The sequence below is a fragment of the Limanda limanda genome, chromosome 14, assembly GCF_963576545.1.
Source record: "Limanda limanda chromosome 14, fLimLim1.1, whole genome shotgun sequence".
Taxonomy (NCBI): domain Eukaryota; kingdom Metazoa; phylum Chordata; class Actinopteri; order Pleuronectiformes; family Pleuronectidae; genus Limanda; species Limanda limanda.
Genome location: NC_083649.1, coordinates 15,373,700 through 15,391,110, shown reverse-complemented (window position 1 = coordinate 15,391,110; position 17,411 = coordinate 15,373,700). Strand labels below are relative to the sequence as shown.

The 17,411-nt window shown below is 40.4% G+C and overlaps 3 protein-coding genes across 7 annotated transcripts; 2 read left to right on the top strand and 1 right to left on the bottom strand.

Moving 5' to 3' along the window:
* The first annotated feature begins 587 nt into the window (after positions 1–587).
* Positions 588–2,836, top strand: si:dkey-71d15.2 (SH3 domain-containing kinase-binding protein 1). Of its 2 annotated transcripts, XM_061086537.1 has the most exons (6): positions 588–686; positions 1,041–1,127; positions 1,308–1,890; positions 1,989–2,185; positions 2,324–2,387; positions 2,496–2,836. In XM_061086537.1, the coding sequence occupies exons 3-6, from the start codon at positions 1,738–1,740 to the stop codon at positions 2,532–2,534; spliced, it is 453 nt and encodes a 150-aa protein (XP_060942520.1). In that variant the 5' UTR covers positions 588–686; positions 1,041–1,127; positions 1,308–1,737; the 3' UTR covers positions 2,535–2,836. The 2 variants fall into 2 exon arrangements, with proteins under 2 accessions (XP_060942520.1, XP_060942521.1); XM_061086538.1 differs by lacking the exons at positions 588–686; positions 1,041–1,127 and having other exon boundaries at positions 1,305–1,890.
* lipia (lipase, member Ia) lies at positions 2,707–11,487 on the bottom strand. 4 transcript variants are annotated; one of them, XM_061086532.1, is made up of 11 exons: positions 8,332–11,487; positions 8,052–8,136; positions 6,363–6,736; positions 6,169–6,277; positions 5,327–5,428; positions 5,143–5,232; positions 4,890–5,057; positions 4,170–4,259; positions 3,612–3,720; positions 3,306–3,479; positions 2,707–3,224 (listed from the first exon to the last, which is right to left on the bottom strand). In XM_061086532.1, exons 2-11 carry the CDS (start codon positions 8,107–8,109, stop codon positions 3,140–3,142), a joined length of 1,359 nt encoding a protein of 452 aa, XP_060942515.1. In that variant the 5' UTR covers positions 8,110–8,136; positions 8,332–11,487; the 3' UTR covers positions 2,707–3,139. The 4 variants fall into 4 exon arrangements, with proteins under 4 accessions (XP_060942515.1, XP_060942517.1, XP_060942516.1 ...); XM_061086534.1 differs by having other exon boundaries at positions 8,653–11,487; XM_061086533.1 differs by having other exon boundaries at positions 8,052–8,606; positions 11,167–11,487.
* Positions 10,927–17,161, top strand: pcyt1bb (phosphate cytidylyltransferase 1B, choline b). Its single transcript, XM_061086536.1, has 9 exons — positions 10,927–11,039; positions 11,131–11,317; positions 12,701–12,800; positions 13,582–13,698; positions 13,886–14,037; positions 15,072–15,150; positions 15,250–15,392; positions 15,493–15,681; positions 16,743–17,161. Exons 2-9 carry the CDS (start codon positions 11,237–11,239, stop codon positions 16,983–16,985), a joined length of 1,104 nt encoding a protein of 367 aa, XP_060942519.1. The 5' UTR covers positions 10,927–11,039; positions 11,131–11,236; the 3' UTR covers positions 16,986–17,161.
* The last annotated feature ends 250 nt before the right edge of the window (positions 17,162–17,411 follow it).

Sequence of the window (17,411 nt, the reverse complement as noted above, 5' to 3'; positions counted from 1 at the left end):
ATGTAGAAAATGCTCCAAAACAACAGTAGAAAATGCTAACGTCCACTAGAGTAGCCACATCTGGTGGACTTTTAGGCTTAAAATAAAGTGTCATTGACCTTGTTTCGTATAAAATAGGAATATATGGGCTTGCCGACACTTGGATGACACCACACAAGCCTAAAAGTCACATTTTCCCAGTTTGTCCCAAACATTTAGAGCCTACAACATTTTCCCATAATGCATGAGATAACCTTGATGAACGTACCAGGGCAGTTGCTCAAACCAACCACCCTGAAGCCCCCACCCAATAATATTTATCCAATGATTTTGCAACATGGCAGAATACCCTGTGATGAGTAAACTGGACTAATGTGGGAAATCGGTTGATTGCGGCTCAGGAAAGCCTATTCAAACTTTTCACAATAAAAGCAAACCATCCCCTTATCACCTTCCTGTTTTCTGCACAGTGTAAACACAAGTGACTATATTGTCTTTGCCCCTTTAAGCGTCTGCTGCTGCCCTTCACTGCCCCGGTGATATTTGTGAGGGGGGCAGTATAGCTCCACTCTGTCCTGAGCTAAACTTAGACGTGACAGTGGCACTCCTCATCACAACATGCTCTGACCACCACACTGGGTTACAATGGCCGGTGTCCAGTTACCACAGATGCTGCTGTATCTCACTGGTGACACTGGCAAAACAAGGTGAGTGTTTGCTCCAGATCCTCGACCTTAACTCAATAATCTGCTAAATTGTCCAGAATGTTCACTAATGACTAAAGATGTTCAGATCTGTCACTGTGCACCAGTTCCTGCATGTGCTGCACATGTCTTTTTACTGCTGTGGCATGACAGGAACAGCTGTCTCTACTGTAACAGCCAGATTTAGCTTGATAAAGAAGCTTCGCAAGCTGAAATGGCTGAAATATCCGAAATATCCTGAACAGCACAGAAGTAAAGAAAAGAAGAAAGTTTTTCTCAGTCGTTTTCAATTTCTCCAAGAGGTAACGAGAGGTCTATCTGATCTGACTGTTGATTTCTGCTATCCTCTGTCTGTAGATGTAGATTTAAAGTCTCTGCAGGTCTTTCTGTCTTTCACTACACTTGTATTCCTCATGGGCAGCTACAGCTCAGCCCTGATTCCTGGTAAGCCTCGCAACCTTCACGTGAAATGAAATGATACCATGCTTGAATGCTGCATGCTAGAAAAGAATGGATGCCACTGCATTCTTTGGAAGTGGGCCGATACATTCAATAACGATGAGTTTGAAGTTAGTCCTGAGTGGTGTGTTTTTCTTTAATGTTTATTCTCCCTGTCTCTCAAAGACACTGAGGAGTTTGCCTCTATTGCGTCTGCGGCGGAGAAGCTGAACGAGCAGATAGCTGGTGCAGATGAGAGGTTACAGTCAGAGCTTCAGACTCTGGGAAGTATACATTCTTAATAATATAGTTAGAATCACATTATTCACTTGAATACTATTGTAACTCAGCTCATAAATACAAAGAGTTTGTGGTCTGGTCTGTTTGTGTCCCATCTCTCCTTGAGGTAAATTTAACTTCTCGGAGCTGCCTCTGACACACACACACACACACAAGAACACATAGCAGAGGATTCTCACCCTGTATTTAATATTAATTTGACTTTACACTAGAATAAATTGTTTCTGACCTAAAGGCCATTTTTAAGAATTTCTTTGGGAAGCACCAAACTCTGGGATATTTGTTTTATATATTTAGAGTAGACAAAGCACTTTAGATGTATCAGACGTCTCAAACTAGACTCAATTTACAGGCAACACTCATGACAATGATGGAGGAGAAAAGAAAAGAAAACCAGAGTGAAGAACCGGGTGCTTCAACGCTAAGAGAAAACAATCAGGAAGCAAGTCACAATGACTCTGCCCTGCCGGTGAGTGTAAAGAGAAAAACCTGCTCTGAACATTTTAATTATTTTCTCGGATTTCTGTTGTCAGATAATAATGCCGGGTTATTCTCTACACTCTACAGGCAGCGGCACCAAAACCTGAGCCCACCCCGTCCTTCTCCTCTCTGTTACCACAGGCTCTCTCTGCTGTGCTGCCCCAGGGCCTCACATCCGACCCCCGGCCGAGCAGAAGTCCACACACGTCACTGAACCTGGGGGAGCTGCAGACGGAGCTGAGGGACCTGAGGGACCAGTTTGAGCAGATGAAGAGTCAGCACAAGTACGGCTCAGTCACTGTAATCTCTTTTCAACATCTGTGTTGACTGGCCCGCTTGTCCCCGCCCTGCATCGCTGACTCTGCTTTTATTTCCATCATCATGTTCTTGCTGAACTTATGTGACAATATTTTGTTTCCCAGCAAAGAAATCAAACTGCTGATGAACGAGCTGGATGAGGAGAAAAAGATCCGCTTGACTTTACAGGTGAAACAAGAAGTAACGAAGGATCAGAGGAATTTGTGTTTTCTGAGCTGAGGACATTAGGCCTAATATGTAGAAAGTGCTCTGATGTTTTGTGATGTTTTGTTGCAGATGGAGATTCAGCGTATGAAGAAGCACATGTCTAAATGACTGAAATCAACATCAGAGACATGAGATCCTGATTCGATGCAAAGAACCATGTTTAAAAATCCTGTTGTGCACATATCTGATAAATAATATTTTTCTATGTTTGATTTAAAAAAAAAAAAATCATCATTGCTCTTTTTTGAGGAATAAAACGTATAAATATTATATACACATATTTCATATAACATTTTATTTACTTTTTGTGAGACTGCTGAATGGCCAAAAGGACTGAATATTTTTGTTTTTGTTTATTAAAAATTCTCATTTACACAAATAAATATGTCGTTGGAAGCAACGTGAAATGTTTAAAATGGCTCAGAACTTTACATCACAGGTCATTTGCTATGAATATTTCAACGTGTGAACATTTATTTAGTGAAAGTCAAATATAGTCCTTTTCCCAGACAAACACACATATAAACATATATATATTTTCTCTTAAAAAACACATATACAGTATATACACTGGTATATCACATTCTGTTTTGTCAGTAAATATTCAGCTGCTGGGTCCATGTGATTTTCTCTCAGTCCTTGTTTTCCTGTACAAGGCAGCTGAGCCTCTCAGGACAAACAGCAACGTTTTTGACACAAGGTCCCATTGTGCCTCAGAAGATGGATTCTTCGCAGGGAATCGGTCTGAAGGTGACCTCCGTGTTCTCCTCAAGGAGGAGGTCATATCGACAGAGAGCCCTGTAACGTAGAGATCACATAGAGCTGTAAATCTAGAGCTGGGAATTAAGGCTCAAGTCGGTCAAAATTATTAAAGCTTACGTTGTCTTGAGTTCCACATGTGTGAGACGGATTCGCAGAACACGAAGCTTATACTTGGGCTTGAGCCCGATCCCAGAGGAGAACTTGACGGACATTTTGTCCACTGACTCAATGTCTTTATCAAACTGGGCGAACAACTTGGTCTCTGTGTACTTCTCAAACTTTGAGGATTTACTGAAAAAAACAAACAAACACCATTATAATGAGATTAAACAGTAATACACAGACAAAAAGGACATAGTTTATGCATTATAGTATTATATAGTATTGGTGCTTTACTGTATGATAAACGGAGAGAGGGCTTACTGGTCAACGGTCGCCACTGCTTCTGTACCATTATGATGAAGTTTAATGGTCATGTATCCACTCTGAATATTGGTGTTCCATATCACCACATCTACTGTGTAGCCTGTAGCTAAAAAAACAAAAAAACAAAATATTATACATCTGAGTCGGATGAATTTCACTTTCACTATTTTCTGCTCCTCGTTCAGTTTTCACAGTCACTCGTCCTTTTCCTTCCACTGTTTGTGAACGTGCAGCTTAATGAAAAGAATGTGTGTGATTTGAACAAGGGGGCAATATATATTACGTAAATAAATACTCTCCAAAATTCAACCAAATACAACATGACATATGTCAAACTGAAAGCTGCACTGGTCCTCACTTTATAGACAGAATATTGTTCATACTGGAGCTTTTCAGATCATTATTTTCTCTAAACAACTGGTTCAGTGCATCCTGTTCTATTTTATTCTAAAATGTGAGGTGAAAAGAAGTTATAGTCTGTTCAGTTTACAGACTGGCATTACTTGATTCTCCTGTGGGTTTTTTGTTGTGTATTATGAATGTTCTGTTACTCACTGCAGAATGGAAGCTTTGGATTTGTTGTGAAGAAAACTTTGGTTTGTTTCAGTCCCACCAGGGTGTCTTTCCACTTTGTGACGTCATAGCCTGCGTTGGAGCAAAACAGCAACGACAGGTCAACAACAAGACTCTGAAAATAAATGATTCTATTCAAAAACACATACATTGACACACGTAACAAATTATCTGCTGAGTGTATTTATGGATGTGTTGATAGAGGATACTTCTCATACGTTGTCAATGTCATGAACACTTTCGTAATGGTTGTATAAACACAATGTCATCATTGTTCGGGATTTGCTGGTCCACAATTGCAGAATATAAATAAAACATTTTGTAAAGCGGTGGGATTCTCCAAATTCTGCAAAAATACCTGAAAATATCTTGTGGATCTATGAATATCTACCTCAAATATACCCAATAGTTGGATATTCAACAAACAGTACAAATCATTCCACACTCAAGACTAGTAAATTTGCTCTGAGTGTTCATATTTCAATATTTAGTTTGGAAATAAACATTTTGTTCTAATAAAAGTGCATTGCTGCTTCTGTAAAACTGGTGAGACAGTAAACATCAGTATTTACACAACAAATCACTGAATGACATTAACAGTAGCTCCAATTTTTACCTGTACTGTTTTCCTAGCTATTTCCGAGGTTAAAAAACTGAAACAAAGTGTGCTCTTCATTTCTCATAGATGGTGTGAGTACCAACCAAAGACAGGACATCCGGCCGCACCAAACTGCTCACAGCTCAGACACTTTCCGTCCAGAAAGTCGCTGTAGGACGAGCAGGGGAACGCCCTGATGAGACACGTCTGATTCATCGAGGCGAGGAAGAGGAACACCGATCTCTGGTGGTCGCATTTGAAATAAGAGCTTCCTGTACAGAGGCACCATGGAGCGAGAAACGTTATTAAAATGTTTGAATCCTTGAAACCCAAGGCCCATGATTTGACAGGCCGTACCAGAGAAGACGGTCTTTGGGCAGCCGGGCTGGTCTGATCCTCCATTTGGATAAAAATCAATGTGACCCAAAGGCTCCCTGTAGCCCAGAACTGTGGACGTGAAAATGAGTGTTTTACACATATATATATAAAAAGAAAGTTATACAACATAGTTTTGAATATATCTGACTGAAATTCAGCTTACAATCGATGTCTGTGTGCAGGACGTCCACAAACTGGGCATCTGTGGGGTCCAGTCGCTGCTCTGGTGCAGTTCCAGTGAAGTCAGGCCCGGCCGGATCCAGAGCTGCAAACATCACATCAGCAGACCTCAGGAGAGATTTCACTTTATTTCTAAACACAACAGTAAATGGTGCTAGAGAGGGTGTGTGGGTGGCTGTGGCTCAGGGGGTAGAGCGGGTCACACGCAGAATGGTTCATCCACTAACTGGACGGTCAGTGGTTGGATCCACAGCTTCCTCCAGTCAGCAAGACGCCTAACCTCAAACTTCCCCTTGAAACTGCAGACCAGACTCAACTTTTGACCTCACACTAAAAGACTTTTGTATCACTGCTCTATTTTCTGTCCTTTTTGTCTTTTCCCAAATTAAAGTGCTTTGATCATCTGACAAAGCAGTGTAGCAACTTACATTTATTAAACATCTGGTTCTGCCAGAGGTTTCTTCCTGTTGTTCGCTGGTTGTGGGAACTGTTGGATTTATCTATATTTCAAGGTCTCAACTTTCTGATACTATTAAGTCTATATCATATATCATTTGTCTGTTTTTCACACACTACACAATTTGTTCTCTTTTCTGATTCTTTGCTCTATTTAAAACATGACCTGATGTGTTGCTGCCGGAACTTCACAACTCAACTAGACCAGATCTTTTTAAACATCTGTGTCAGCCTGGACTTTGCCTCTGTGTTATTAGCTGATCAGGGAGTAAAAGCTCATCCGAGTGCCACAATTATATTGCTCGCAGTAATAGTGGATCAGATAGAGAAAGGGATCTGAATCCGTGATTCAAAATGAGCCGTTCTTACCTGTAATTCTTCCAATCGCGCCGTCCAGTTTGGCGCCTACGAAACCTGATATATGAGCTCCGAGACTGATTCCAATCATGTGGATGGAGCTCAGAGAGGCACCGTGCTCCTGAGGAGATCATTATTACATTGTGTTACACACACAGCAGTCGGAGTGACATGAGATCACAGAGAGCGTCAGATCCATATCATACCTGCATCCTTTCGATGAACGCAGTGAGGTAGTCTGCTGTCTCCCGTGTGTTCTTCGTCACCTTAAAATAGTCCATGTTGGTAGCTCCGTGGTTCCAGTCCACCACTATGGCGTTGGTGTCTGTCCTGGCCAGCAGCAGCTCCACAGTGTCATCCAGCCACCGAGGGATAGACCCCGTGGGCCGGTACCCGTGAATGATGAAGGTGGTGGACCGGGACAAGTTGAACTGGGGGTGGGCCAACAGGTCGGTGTCGGACAGGAGCGTGCCGCAGGTGGTATTCTCCCTGGTGAACAGCCGCAACTTAACCTGGACGCTGGTGCCAAGGAACGCATGGCCGACATTGAGTTTTGTCAATTTGTCACATATGTGAGCGGCTGAGGGATGGGGAGAGAAAAAAAAGGAGAGGAAAAAAGAGAGACATTTTGAAATAAGATCAAATTAGACTGATACATATTTTGATTTCACAAGCTTTGCTCAAGGTTGCGTAACCTATTTGATGACTTATCATCCACAGTTTCTGCCTCCATAAATGACATCATTGCCAAATGACTCAGAGTAAGTGACTCAGTGCAATTCTAGTTGAAACTCTATAGAAAGACATACAGTAAACAAGTTCCACTGGGGAAACAGAGAGATGAGGCAACAGAGAGATTCATGAGTGGATGTGACTTATAATACGGGATCAATCTCTTTTTCTTAAACTGGAACAAACGCTTAAAAATGTATTATCTGATAAAAAAAAAGAGATTTGCATGTTCTGAATCGATGAGAAAATGATGAAAAATTTATGATTTTGAGTTTTCCTTGTTCAAAAATTCAGTGCACTTTGAAAGGGCGAATCTTTATCCTAAACATTTGTGGACATACACGTGCACTCCTATTGGTGTCTGTTGTTTCAGAGTTGAGTTTACAATGCGCACTTTTCAGAGATTTGCCATTAATTCTAATTTGAATCACATGATTTTTGGCAGTGTTTTCCCGCGGCTCTGATCGTAAACTGAAAAAAGCTCAGGGTTCGGAAGGCAGGGGCAGTTTTTAAAGAGGAAAACTAAACTGTAAAAGTATTTTCCTCATATCATCATCATGGACGTTTTTAACTGTCTGTGAAACCTTGTGTACCTTCCTTGACTCTGTAAGAAACAAATGCAGATGCGACCATAAGAAACTGGCTTTGATCCAGTACTGATTGCGCTAACGGAAGTACCATTGTTCATGGAGTAGAAAGAACTTAACATGCAAGGTTCCAGTTAAAACTGCTATTACATTCATAATCATAATGCAAGGCTGCAAAGCATAGTTTAAATCTTGTTTTTTTTAAATTAGATTACAACATTTTCAGTTTGGGAATATGACACAATATTTATCCCATAGTCTAAAGTCACTGTCAAGTCTTATTTGGGTCAAGCAGTATTACCACATTTGAGAAAAAGCCATCAGCTGCTCTCTGTTACACATGAAATCACCATATGGCTGCATATATATCAGCTGAGAGGCCTGATACTAAACCACAGCTCAGGTCATTTGCTCATAACATGTTGTTTTTCAAAAGAAATGACACTTCCTCAAAGACTGTTTCCCAGAAGCCGCTCTTGTGTAAAACTTATTCTGAAAGTGACTGTGTATGGAGTACATGTTATACTTGTGTCTGCGAGTAAACATTAAGGAAGAGTGTTGTGTTTTGAGCCTTACCTTTACATATCTGAGCAGCTATCAGCAGGAGCCCGGTGAGATAATTCCACAGGAACATACTTTACACCAGTGACGGGCAAATAATCTACAGACGAGAGTTATAAGAGTCAGATCGTTACAGGAAAATAAATCCGTCAGACATTAATTTAAGTAATTAAAAGAAAAACCACGTGGATGCAAAGATAACAAACACACACGATGTTTAGAGGACAACACAGTTGTAAAACTTTGTTGTAGACACCTTTCCCACCTGACAGAGGTTAGTCAATTATCTACTCACCTCCCAGTTAGTAGGTTCTCCTGACTAAGCTGGTGAAAAACTATTCTCAATCCACTGAAAATCTACATTCTTGTTATTATTATTCTGGCTCCAGCCGCTCTGATGGATTTCGACCTACGACATGGTGACAACAAGTGAAACTGAAATCTGCAGCAATCCCAGTCTGTGCTGTTGGAGCACTCTGTCTGTGATCTGACTTCTTCTGCTCCAGTCGACACCTGATGTTTACAGCACTGCACAGTCTCTCCCTGTGGTTCAACCAGCCACCTTCAGTTCTGACAACACACACAGACAGTCACTTCAGAGTCATCACAGTCTCACCTTTGCTGCTGGGTGATATTTCACAGGTCCAGAGAATGACAACAGGCTGTCCTGTGTTTGTCCCTCCACATATTTGTGCAGGGATCAGGAAGTGAGAGGAAGCACTGTAAAGAAGTACTGCCACCCTGCATGCTCTCACAGGGATAGCCCCACCCCTTTGCTCCAGGTCATTGTGCTCGCAGGTGAAAAAAAATTCCTGTGAAGTCACTGTTACATGTGTCTTAAAACCAGTCGGACGGCTGTTTCTTCTGTTTCTGTTGAACTTGATTTGAATCTATAAAAAAACCCTTCCTCCTGTGCGTTGAGCCTTATTCATGTTGAAGAAGTTAGAACGAAAGTGAAACACGTGAAGAACATTTCTGTTAACTTTTCTAGATAGGGTCCGAATGCTCCAGTTGCTCCCGATGTTTCCTGCAAGTTCATTCTGAGACAACTCTTTCTTTTATTTTTCTCTACCTGTTGATAATCTTTCACCGACTTGAAAGAGGTTTGATTACTGTTTAAAGTAATAAGTCACTAGAACAGTACTCAGCAGAGCACATTCAACAGTCCACTTGCATTCCATCAAGCTGCACCAAATTTCACAAACTCAAAGTATCGGTTCACAAAATGTGCCAGATGTTTTTTTTTCTCATCAAGCTCCATTTAGAATTTTCTGGGAAATCTGTGAAACTGAAGGAAGCTCCACGCCCTGATCTAGATCCACACCAAAACCAGTTCTTCTTTGGTTTATGTCCCACGCTTTACAAAATGTAAAAGGAATCAGTTGTATAGTTTTTGTGTAATAGTGCTAATAAACAAACAAACAAGGAGGAAAACATAACCCTCCTTGGTGGAAATAAAAATAAAATAAAAATAAATTAGTTTTTTCTATTTTTAAAAATGTTTTTTTTTATATTCTGCAATTGTGGACCATCACATTCCAGAACAATGATGACATTGTGTTTATACAACCATTTACGAAAATATTCATGACAACGTATGAGAAGAATCCTCTATGAACACGCCCATAACCACACTGAGCAGCCATGTGTTTCACTGAGGCTGTATTTAGACAGTGATCAGTACAGTACAAGCCTCGCGGATGGGGAAGGGGGTTTCAGAGGAGGAGGAGGAGTGGAGGGAGGGAGGGTGGTCTCAGTTTTGTTGGGAGAGCAGGGGAGGGGTTTTAACCTTTCAGATTAGTATTTTATTTCAGTCTTACTATGTGTTATTTATTGTATTAGAAAAAACTACTTACATATCAAAGATTATATATTTTTAAACACAGATGACAAGTGGCTGTATTTTCACTACTTTGTTATGTTGATAATGGATGTTGATTAAAGTGGTTGTTATTGATTATGCGAGGGAACAGCCCTCCCTTTTTTACATTTAAATTCCACCAGCCTCTCCTTTTCACCGGCACGGAGAAGATGATGTCTGTTTGTTTGTCTCCCTGTTAATTGGCAGGATTACTAAACAAATTATCATTGGATGGAAGGATGTGAGACGGATCACAGACGATACCATTAAATGTTGCAGCGGATCCGGATCAGAAGGCGGATGTGGGACTTTCGTTGATTTCTCAGAAAAATAATCATGAATCTTGATGAAAAAATCTGTCATGTTAAGAGGTCTGATAACGACGCTATAAATGAAATGCTATCACCAAAGTTACACAAATTCATGAACTTCTGTACTAAATTGAAAGGGAATTCCTCCATTTTGAGACAGTGCACTTAAAACCCCAGAAGACAACCTCACAGTGTTGTTGATGGGGGAGTCAGTAGCTTCATCCTCTGGGCACCACGAATATCATTTCACTTTTATCCACTACAGTAATTTTTGAAACATTTAAACAATTGTTTTTGCTCTCACGGCAAAAAAATCTTCACTTAACATACATTTCCAAATAAATACTATCATTAAAGCATTTCTGCATATGTATTTGAGACTATATAATAGGATTTGGTTGTTTTAGACAGTACATGTGTGTAAATCTTTTAACAACAGGGTCAAACTGCAGCTGGAGCTACAGAGTAAACAGTGTGTATGATAAAGTAGCAGCTGGTGTAGAACAGTAAATGTGCTATGACATGCAGGGACAAGTTATTGATTTTAAGGTGTACCCAAGCTGTATTACTGTAGGTAAGTTGTGACAGTTGAGTGAAATGTCGGGACACATTGTGCTTCAGTGTTTGGTTCCAAAGGCTGCAAATTGTGAAAGCTCCGGCCCATACCCTATTAACTCCATACACATTAATAGTCTCGAAGGAAATGTGAGAAATGATTTGAAACATGAATTTTCACTTTAACTCCCACCTGGACTGTCCCACGGGAAGTTTGCTTAAAGTGTGACTTTAAGTGTCAGCAATACCAAATGAAGAAAGGGACAATCCTCGAAGGTTCAGTATTGATAACAAGTGCAATCTCCATTTCCAAACGCCTTCACCAGAGAGGCTGTGAACTTTGCTCAGAATGTTCTCCCGTCATCAGGTAACAGGCAGGCCGGCCCATGGGAAGTATACTTACAAACAGCCCCCTGCTCAAGAGTTGAAGGAGCGACACGCCGGTGCAGGGACACAGCAGCAGAACGTCCAGGATGGCAGGAAGGAGACGAGGTCGAGGACAGAATGTCCAGCAGCAGCATGCCCCACAGAACCAGAGGCAAGGCCCTCGCGGGGTGAGTCCTCTTCTGTCAATATGAAACGTGGCCACTTTGTTTACTCTCACACTTCAAATAAGGATCATGTGGGAATGAAAAACACATTCTGGATGTCTGGCTTTTGCACATTATTTAAAAAATAGTGTAAAAAAAAATTCCCAGGCTTTGAACATTACAGAGGGAAATATTTACTCTATGACTATTAGACCAGGGAGTGGAGAGATTACTGATTAGCTGGGTGGAACGATGTGGCAGTGACTCAGTTCAGTGTTGTATAGCAATATGTTGCTGATCATTCTGAAGTGATATTTAGCAATTGTTTGCTAGGATAAAAATAGTTTCAGTAGGCATTGCACTAAAAAAAGAACAGTGTAGAATTTTACTGCATGAGCTGCTTATTAATATCTAACATTCGTGCTTTGACTGCAAAAACATAACATACAACATTCACTAAAGGCTTGAAGGTGTAAAGAGGGAAATCAGTATTTCACTCGCAGAACCAAGAAAAATATAAGATTCTTTAAATTAAATTTAATGAAGTAAGTAAAATATATAGAAGAAGCATGAAAACAAAAAAAAGAAATTAAATGAAATTGAATAATACAAAATATTTAAGAAGGATGGAGACAAAAGAAGATTAAATTAAATCAATTAAGAAAAAATATATAAGAAGCATGGAAACAAAGCAAAATTGTATTAAATAAAATTAATACAAAAATATACAAGAAACAGGGAAGAAAACTTAAATCAAATTTACTAAGAGAAAATATATTTGAGGCATGGAAACCAAAATAAATGAAATTTAGATAATTAAAAATAAAAGTGGTTAAACTGAATAACATTATAGTTTAACACAAGAAGTAGTTGTAATAATGTTTGAGCAGAAAGTTCAAAGTTCAAAGTATATCTTCCAACACAGCAGATAAAGCTGGTGTGTAAATGTGTATCTACACAACACAAAGTTCATGACAACTCTCAATGGCCATTACTCGAACATGCGACTTCTCAAAACTCCTCTGCAGATTTTATCAGTTTAGTTCATGTTAATGACATAATTATTTTACAATGTCCAGTCCCACCCTGCAAATTTACAATCATCAGCTAATGTTTAATCATAATAAACCAATAATGTCACTGTTAATGGTGATTACTGCATTATTTGAATTTTAAATTCTGCAATTACTGCGTTTATCTTTTTAAAGCCAGTGTGATTCTCCTGCAGCATGATTCCCAGTAACAGCCTTTCCTCACTCTGTTCAAAAGCAGATTATAGATAAACTGGAAACTTTACAAATACCCTTAGGTGTGAATGCAGGTAGGAATATATTTGTACTCTGAACAGGATCCAAGTAAAAATAATCCATAAACAAATGTCTGTGTGTTTTCTGTGTCTCTGCTCAGGCTCTGCGGGAGCCAGCTGCTTTTGCCAAGTCTACAGGTTATGAATCAGAGATCCCCCATGACAAGCTGACCATAGCTCAAGCACGAAGAGGAACTCCAGGTCACACTTCTCAAAAGCTTTTGTTACTTCTGCCAAGGATGTTGTGTTTTCAGTGTTTGTTCATTGTTAGCTGCATTTAACAAAAACTAGATCACCATGAAACATGGTGGCAGTATTGGAAAGAAGGCCTATGATGTTGGTGTGCGGTTCTGGGTCAGGGGGCAGATCCAGGATTTGTTTTCACTTTCTTTTATATTGTGAGATAGGGTGTTTTAGGGGGGTTGGTGAATGTGTACATTTAGTTACAAATCTAGATGAAAATCAGGATTTAGGGTTTTCATTGAGATTTCTAGTTAGTTAGCAGGATTATACAAAAACTACAAAACCGTTTTCCATAAAATTTTGACGAGCTGTGGGGCATGACCCAAGGAGCAATCGATTGGGGCAAACAGGTGGATCCAGGATTTTTTTCGTGGGCGTTAAGCAGCGGAATTTATCATTTTCTTTACCATTTCAACATAACAGGGCATTAAAAAAAAAATTTCAGAGAGTAATACTAAGATTGCTTTCTCTTATATTTCCATTGCTACTTGATGTCATGTAACTGTCTTCTGATCAAGTGCTTGATGACGTCCGAGATTTTTCACTATGCAAATAAAACTGAAAGGAATTGAATGGAAACCAGCCTGTAGTGGAAGAAATACTGTATTAAGATCTTTACTGGCTGATTAGATATCCGTTGATTCAAAATGACATATCAGTAAACACTTTAAATTCCAGTGGAGTTTCGTAATGTCATGCTGGTACTTAAAGTCATGTTTTCATGTTTCATATCTTGAAGCAAATCGCCCGGTGCGAGTCTACGCTGATGGAATCTTTGATCTCTTCCACTCGGGGCATGCTCGAGCTCTGATGCAGGCGAAAAACGTGTTTCCCAACACTCATCTGATAGTCGGAGGTAAAGAACGAATCACTCTCAACGAAGTACAGCAACAACACTGGTAGAGTAAAACCGTTTAACCTTCTGTTTACATGAAATGTGCCAATTTCACAAAGAGCTTAAAATAAAATGGCTTTTAGAGGATCAGAATCTTAATGGTCTTGAATTGAACTTGGGAATCACACGTCATGTCCTGTTTCTCCAGTCTGCAGTGACGAACTCACCCACAAGTTTAAGGGCTACACAGTGATGACGGAGGAAGAACGCTACGACGCCCTGAGGCATTGCCGCTATGTTGACGAGGTGGTGCAGGACGCTCCCTGGACCCTTACCACGGCGTTCCTCAAGAAACATAAGGTCAAAGGTCACAAAGTCTCTAGAAGCACAGCTTTTTAAAGGTTATATTTACATACATGAGATTTTATACAAAAATATAGCAGCGAACGTCTATAGCATGGCTACAGTAACGATACTAGCTATGCTAAGTAGCTGGTGGCCACAGGACTTTACAACACCGATACCATAAACTGCAAAAAATACCCTGCTGATAACACAAAGGGATATATATATATATATATATATATATATATATATATAGTTTTTCTAGTCTTAACTTCAACATTCATGAAATCACACAGAAACATTCGTACAGCGCTTCTCTGTCACACATTTCCACACAGCTGACAATTTGAGGTTCAGTGTCTTGCTCAAGGACACTCTTCCGATTAGCGAATGATCCCACATCCTGTTTTTGTCCTGATATGGCATAAAAAAAATGGATGCCAGGACGGCTTCCCCAAGAGTGAGCCAAAGAGCATTGATCGCCCCCTGGTGACTGGCTGCTGTAACCAGTAGACTAAAAAGTCAGTGTAATATATCATGTCTCTCAAAGATGGATCCTTTCATTTTAGGTAGTTCTTTTTATTTGAGGGTTCATTTATCTGTCAACCCTACATGTTTTTTCCATCCATTTGTGTAGCATATGTTTTGATTACATAGTCAGAACCACTAACCAGGAAGAGTGGCCATAAGGGCACCTCCTGAAGCACGTGGTTAGTTACTATACCGGGAGTTGAACCCAGGCAGCCTGGGTGAAAACCAGGAAACCTAACCACTAGACCATATGGGATTCTAAGACACCACAATATGTGTACAACAGTCAAATCGATATAATGGATCCACACAATGATCATGACTGTGCAGACTCTTGCAAAATGGCAGTGTTCGTATCCTAATGGAATAGTGGGGGGAACCCGTTGACGTCTTTATGTATAGTCTAAGTGAGATGCCAGTGCTAGTGTGACACCTAGTGGCTGTGAGTATTTTATATGTAACCTTTAAAATGTCTCATATCAATCATTGTTAACACTTGTGTCACGTTGCTCTCACAGATTGACTTTGTGGCCCATGATGACATCCCGTACACCTCTGCTGGATCAGAGGACGTGTATAAGCACATAAAGGAAGCAGGTGGAGATATACATTTTTATACCATGGTGATGAATTCTAGCTCTGTTGCTCCTCTTGAATTGACTACATGTGTTTGACTTGCTTGTCTATTCGTGTCAGGGATGTTTGTGGCCACTGAGAGGACAGAGGGCATCTCCACATCTGATCTGATCACTCGCATCGTCCGAGACTACGACATCTATGTGCGACGCAACCTGCAAAGAGGCTACACAGCTCGAGAACTAAACGTTGGATTCATTAATGTGAGGAAGAGATATATTTATTAAACTGGAGAAAGAAAAACAGAATAAAGAAGTAATTCGAAACGTACTGACGGTCGGCTGCTTTGTATTTCTCTGACAGGAGAATAAATACCGGCTCCAGAACCAGGTGGACAAGATGAAAGAGACAGTGCGGACGGTGGAGGAGAAGTCCAAACACTTTGTCCACTCAGTGGAAGAGAAGAGCCAGGACCTCATCACCAAGTGGGAGGAGAAGTCACGAGAATTCATCAGCAACTTCCTGGAGCTCTTTGGACCTGATGGAGCCTGGGTACGATGACACTTTTACATTTATAGAGGGAAAAATCCCTGAATCCGTATAACAATTAAATTCTAGGTTGTGTATGTTGTTTAGTGGCGTATATATATTATTATTGAGCTTGATCTTAATTAGATGTATACCTTCTCGAAGTCATACCAGGGAACCAATGAAGAAACAATCCCACACATAACTCCTCAAGACGTCTTAGGTTTGGTACAGATGAAGAGAACCAAGTGTTCAGTTAACCAGTAAGCTTTGCAGGTTTGGGTAAATTGACATTGTTACTGATAGTTATGTTAAGATAAGCTAACTCGCTGCTCAGATATCAAATAACGCAGGAAGAAAGCACCTTACCAGAAACTGTGAACTATTGCTTTAAAGCTCACCAGCTTCAACAACAGGTTTAGTTTCTTGTGTATAACAATGACTCCATACAATTTAACAATTGAAAAAAGCTTTTCCCATTATAGACAAAGCTGAGTTACCTGTTCCCCACCAATTGTAGACTCAACAAAGACATGTGGCATGCTTTTTTTTAAGTTTTAAAGTTACAAATGCTACAGAAAAAGGTCAAGAAGGAGCAGCTGTGGCTATTCAGAGAATAGGCAACAGGGGTAATAGGTACCTCCCCTCATTCTCCGTGTTGCAACATGCACTGGCCCTGCGGCAAGACCGGGCCCTATATTAGAGAGAAAACACTCACTCTTGGAGTCAGCACAAGTTAAACTGTATGGGGATAATAACATCTCTGATTACACCTTTGTTTGTTGATACATATAAGAAACATCATAAGAAAAATAGGCTTCTTGTAGCTCTAGATGTTAAAGTGAGATTACGCATGGAAGTTTTCCTCATCCATGTTTACAGTGCAGTCAGGAAGTTCGGTAATATTCTGAGACAATAACAAACTGGCTGATGAGTGAAATGACCACAGGTTTGGTTAAAGCAAGCGCAACACCAGATCACAACATCTCATCACAACACCTCATCACAGTACACTCCAAATAACCACTGCTACAAAACACAGCACAACAACCCAGTGAAGATTGTCTGTCTCTGTCTGTGTCCAGCATGTGATTCAGGAGCGTAGCGGCCGGATGCTCCAGGCCCTGTCACCCTACTCCTCACCCCGTGGCTCCCCCAGCAGCAGCCCCACCAGACGGCGCTCAGCTTCTGCCGAGTCCTCCTCCGCCTCAGCCTCATCTCTCTCTCCCCCCTCCTCTCTCTCCCCTCCTTCCACCCCCTCCTCACCAAAAAAGGGAACGCGCAAATCTCGAAAGACTACCTCCTCCCACAGTAGACAGGTGCAATGAGCTCGCACATAGCTCACGATTTCAGGAGGCCTTTCAGAAAACGATGAAGATTATCCAATAAAAATGAAAAAGTAAATTCATTAATTGTTTATTCGAGTGTAAGTGCAATACATTATAATGTACATAATACTTCTTGACAGAGAAGTGAAAGAACATTAAAATTTAGCTTGATGTGATTTGCTGTCTGTTTTTTGTTTCTCTTCCATACAAATACTCAAGGTCACTTCATTGGACTCAGAAACTGAATGTAAATGAGTTATAATGCAGTCATACAGAGAGGGGGTGTTCAGACTTGTGTAATGTAATGCACATCATTTTATGTAGCTCTACAGGAGACAGGCTATATCATTAAAGAGCAGTATGAAATATGTAATAGTTCTAATGGATTTGCTGGTGGCCCCAATTACGTCTTCAATGTTTCTTTTG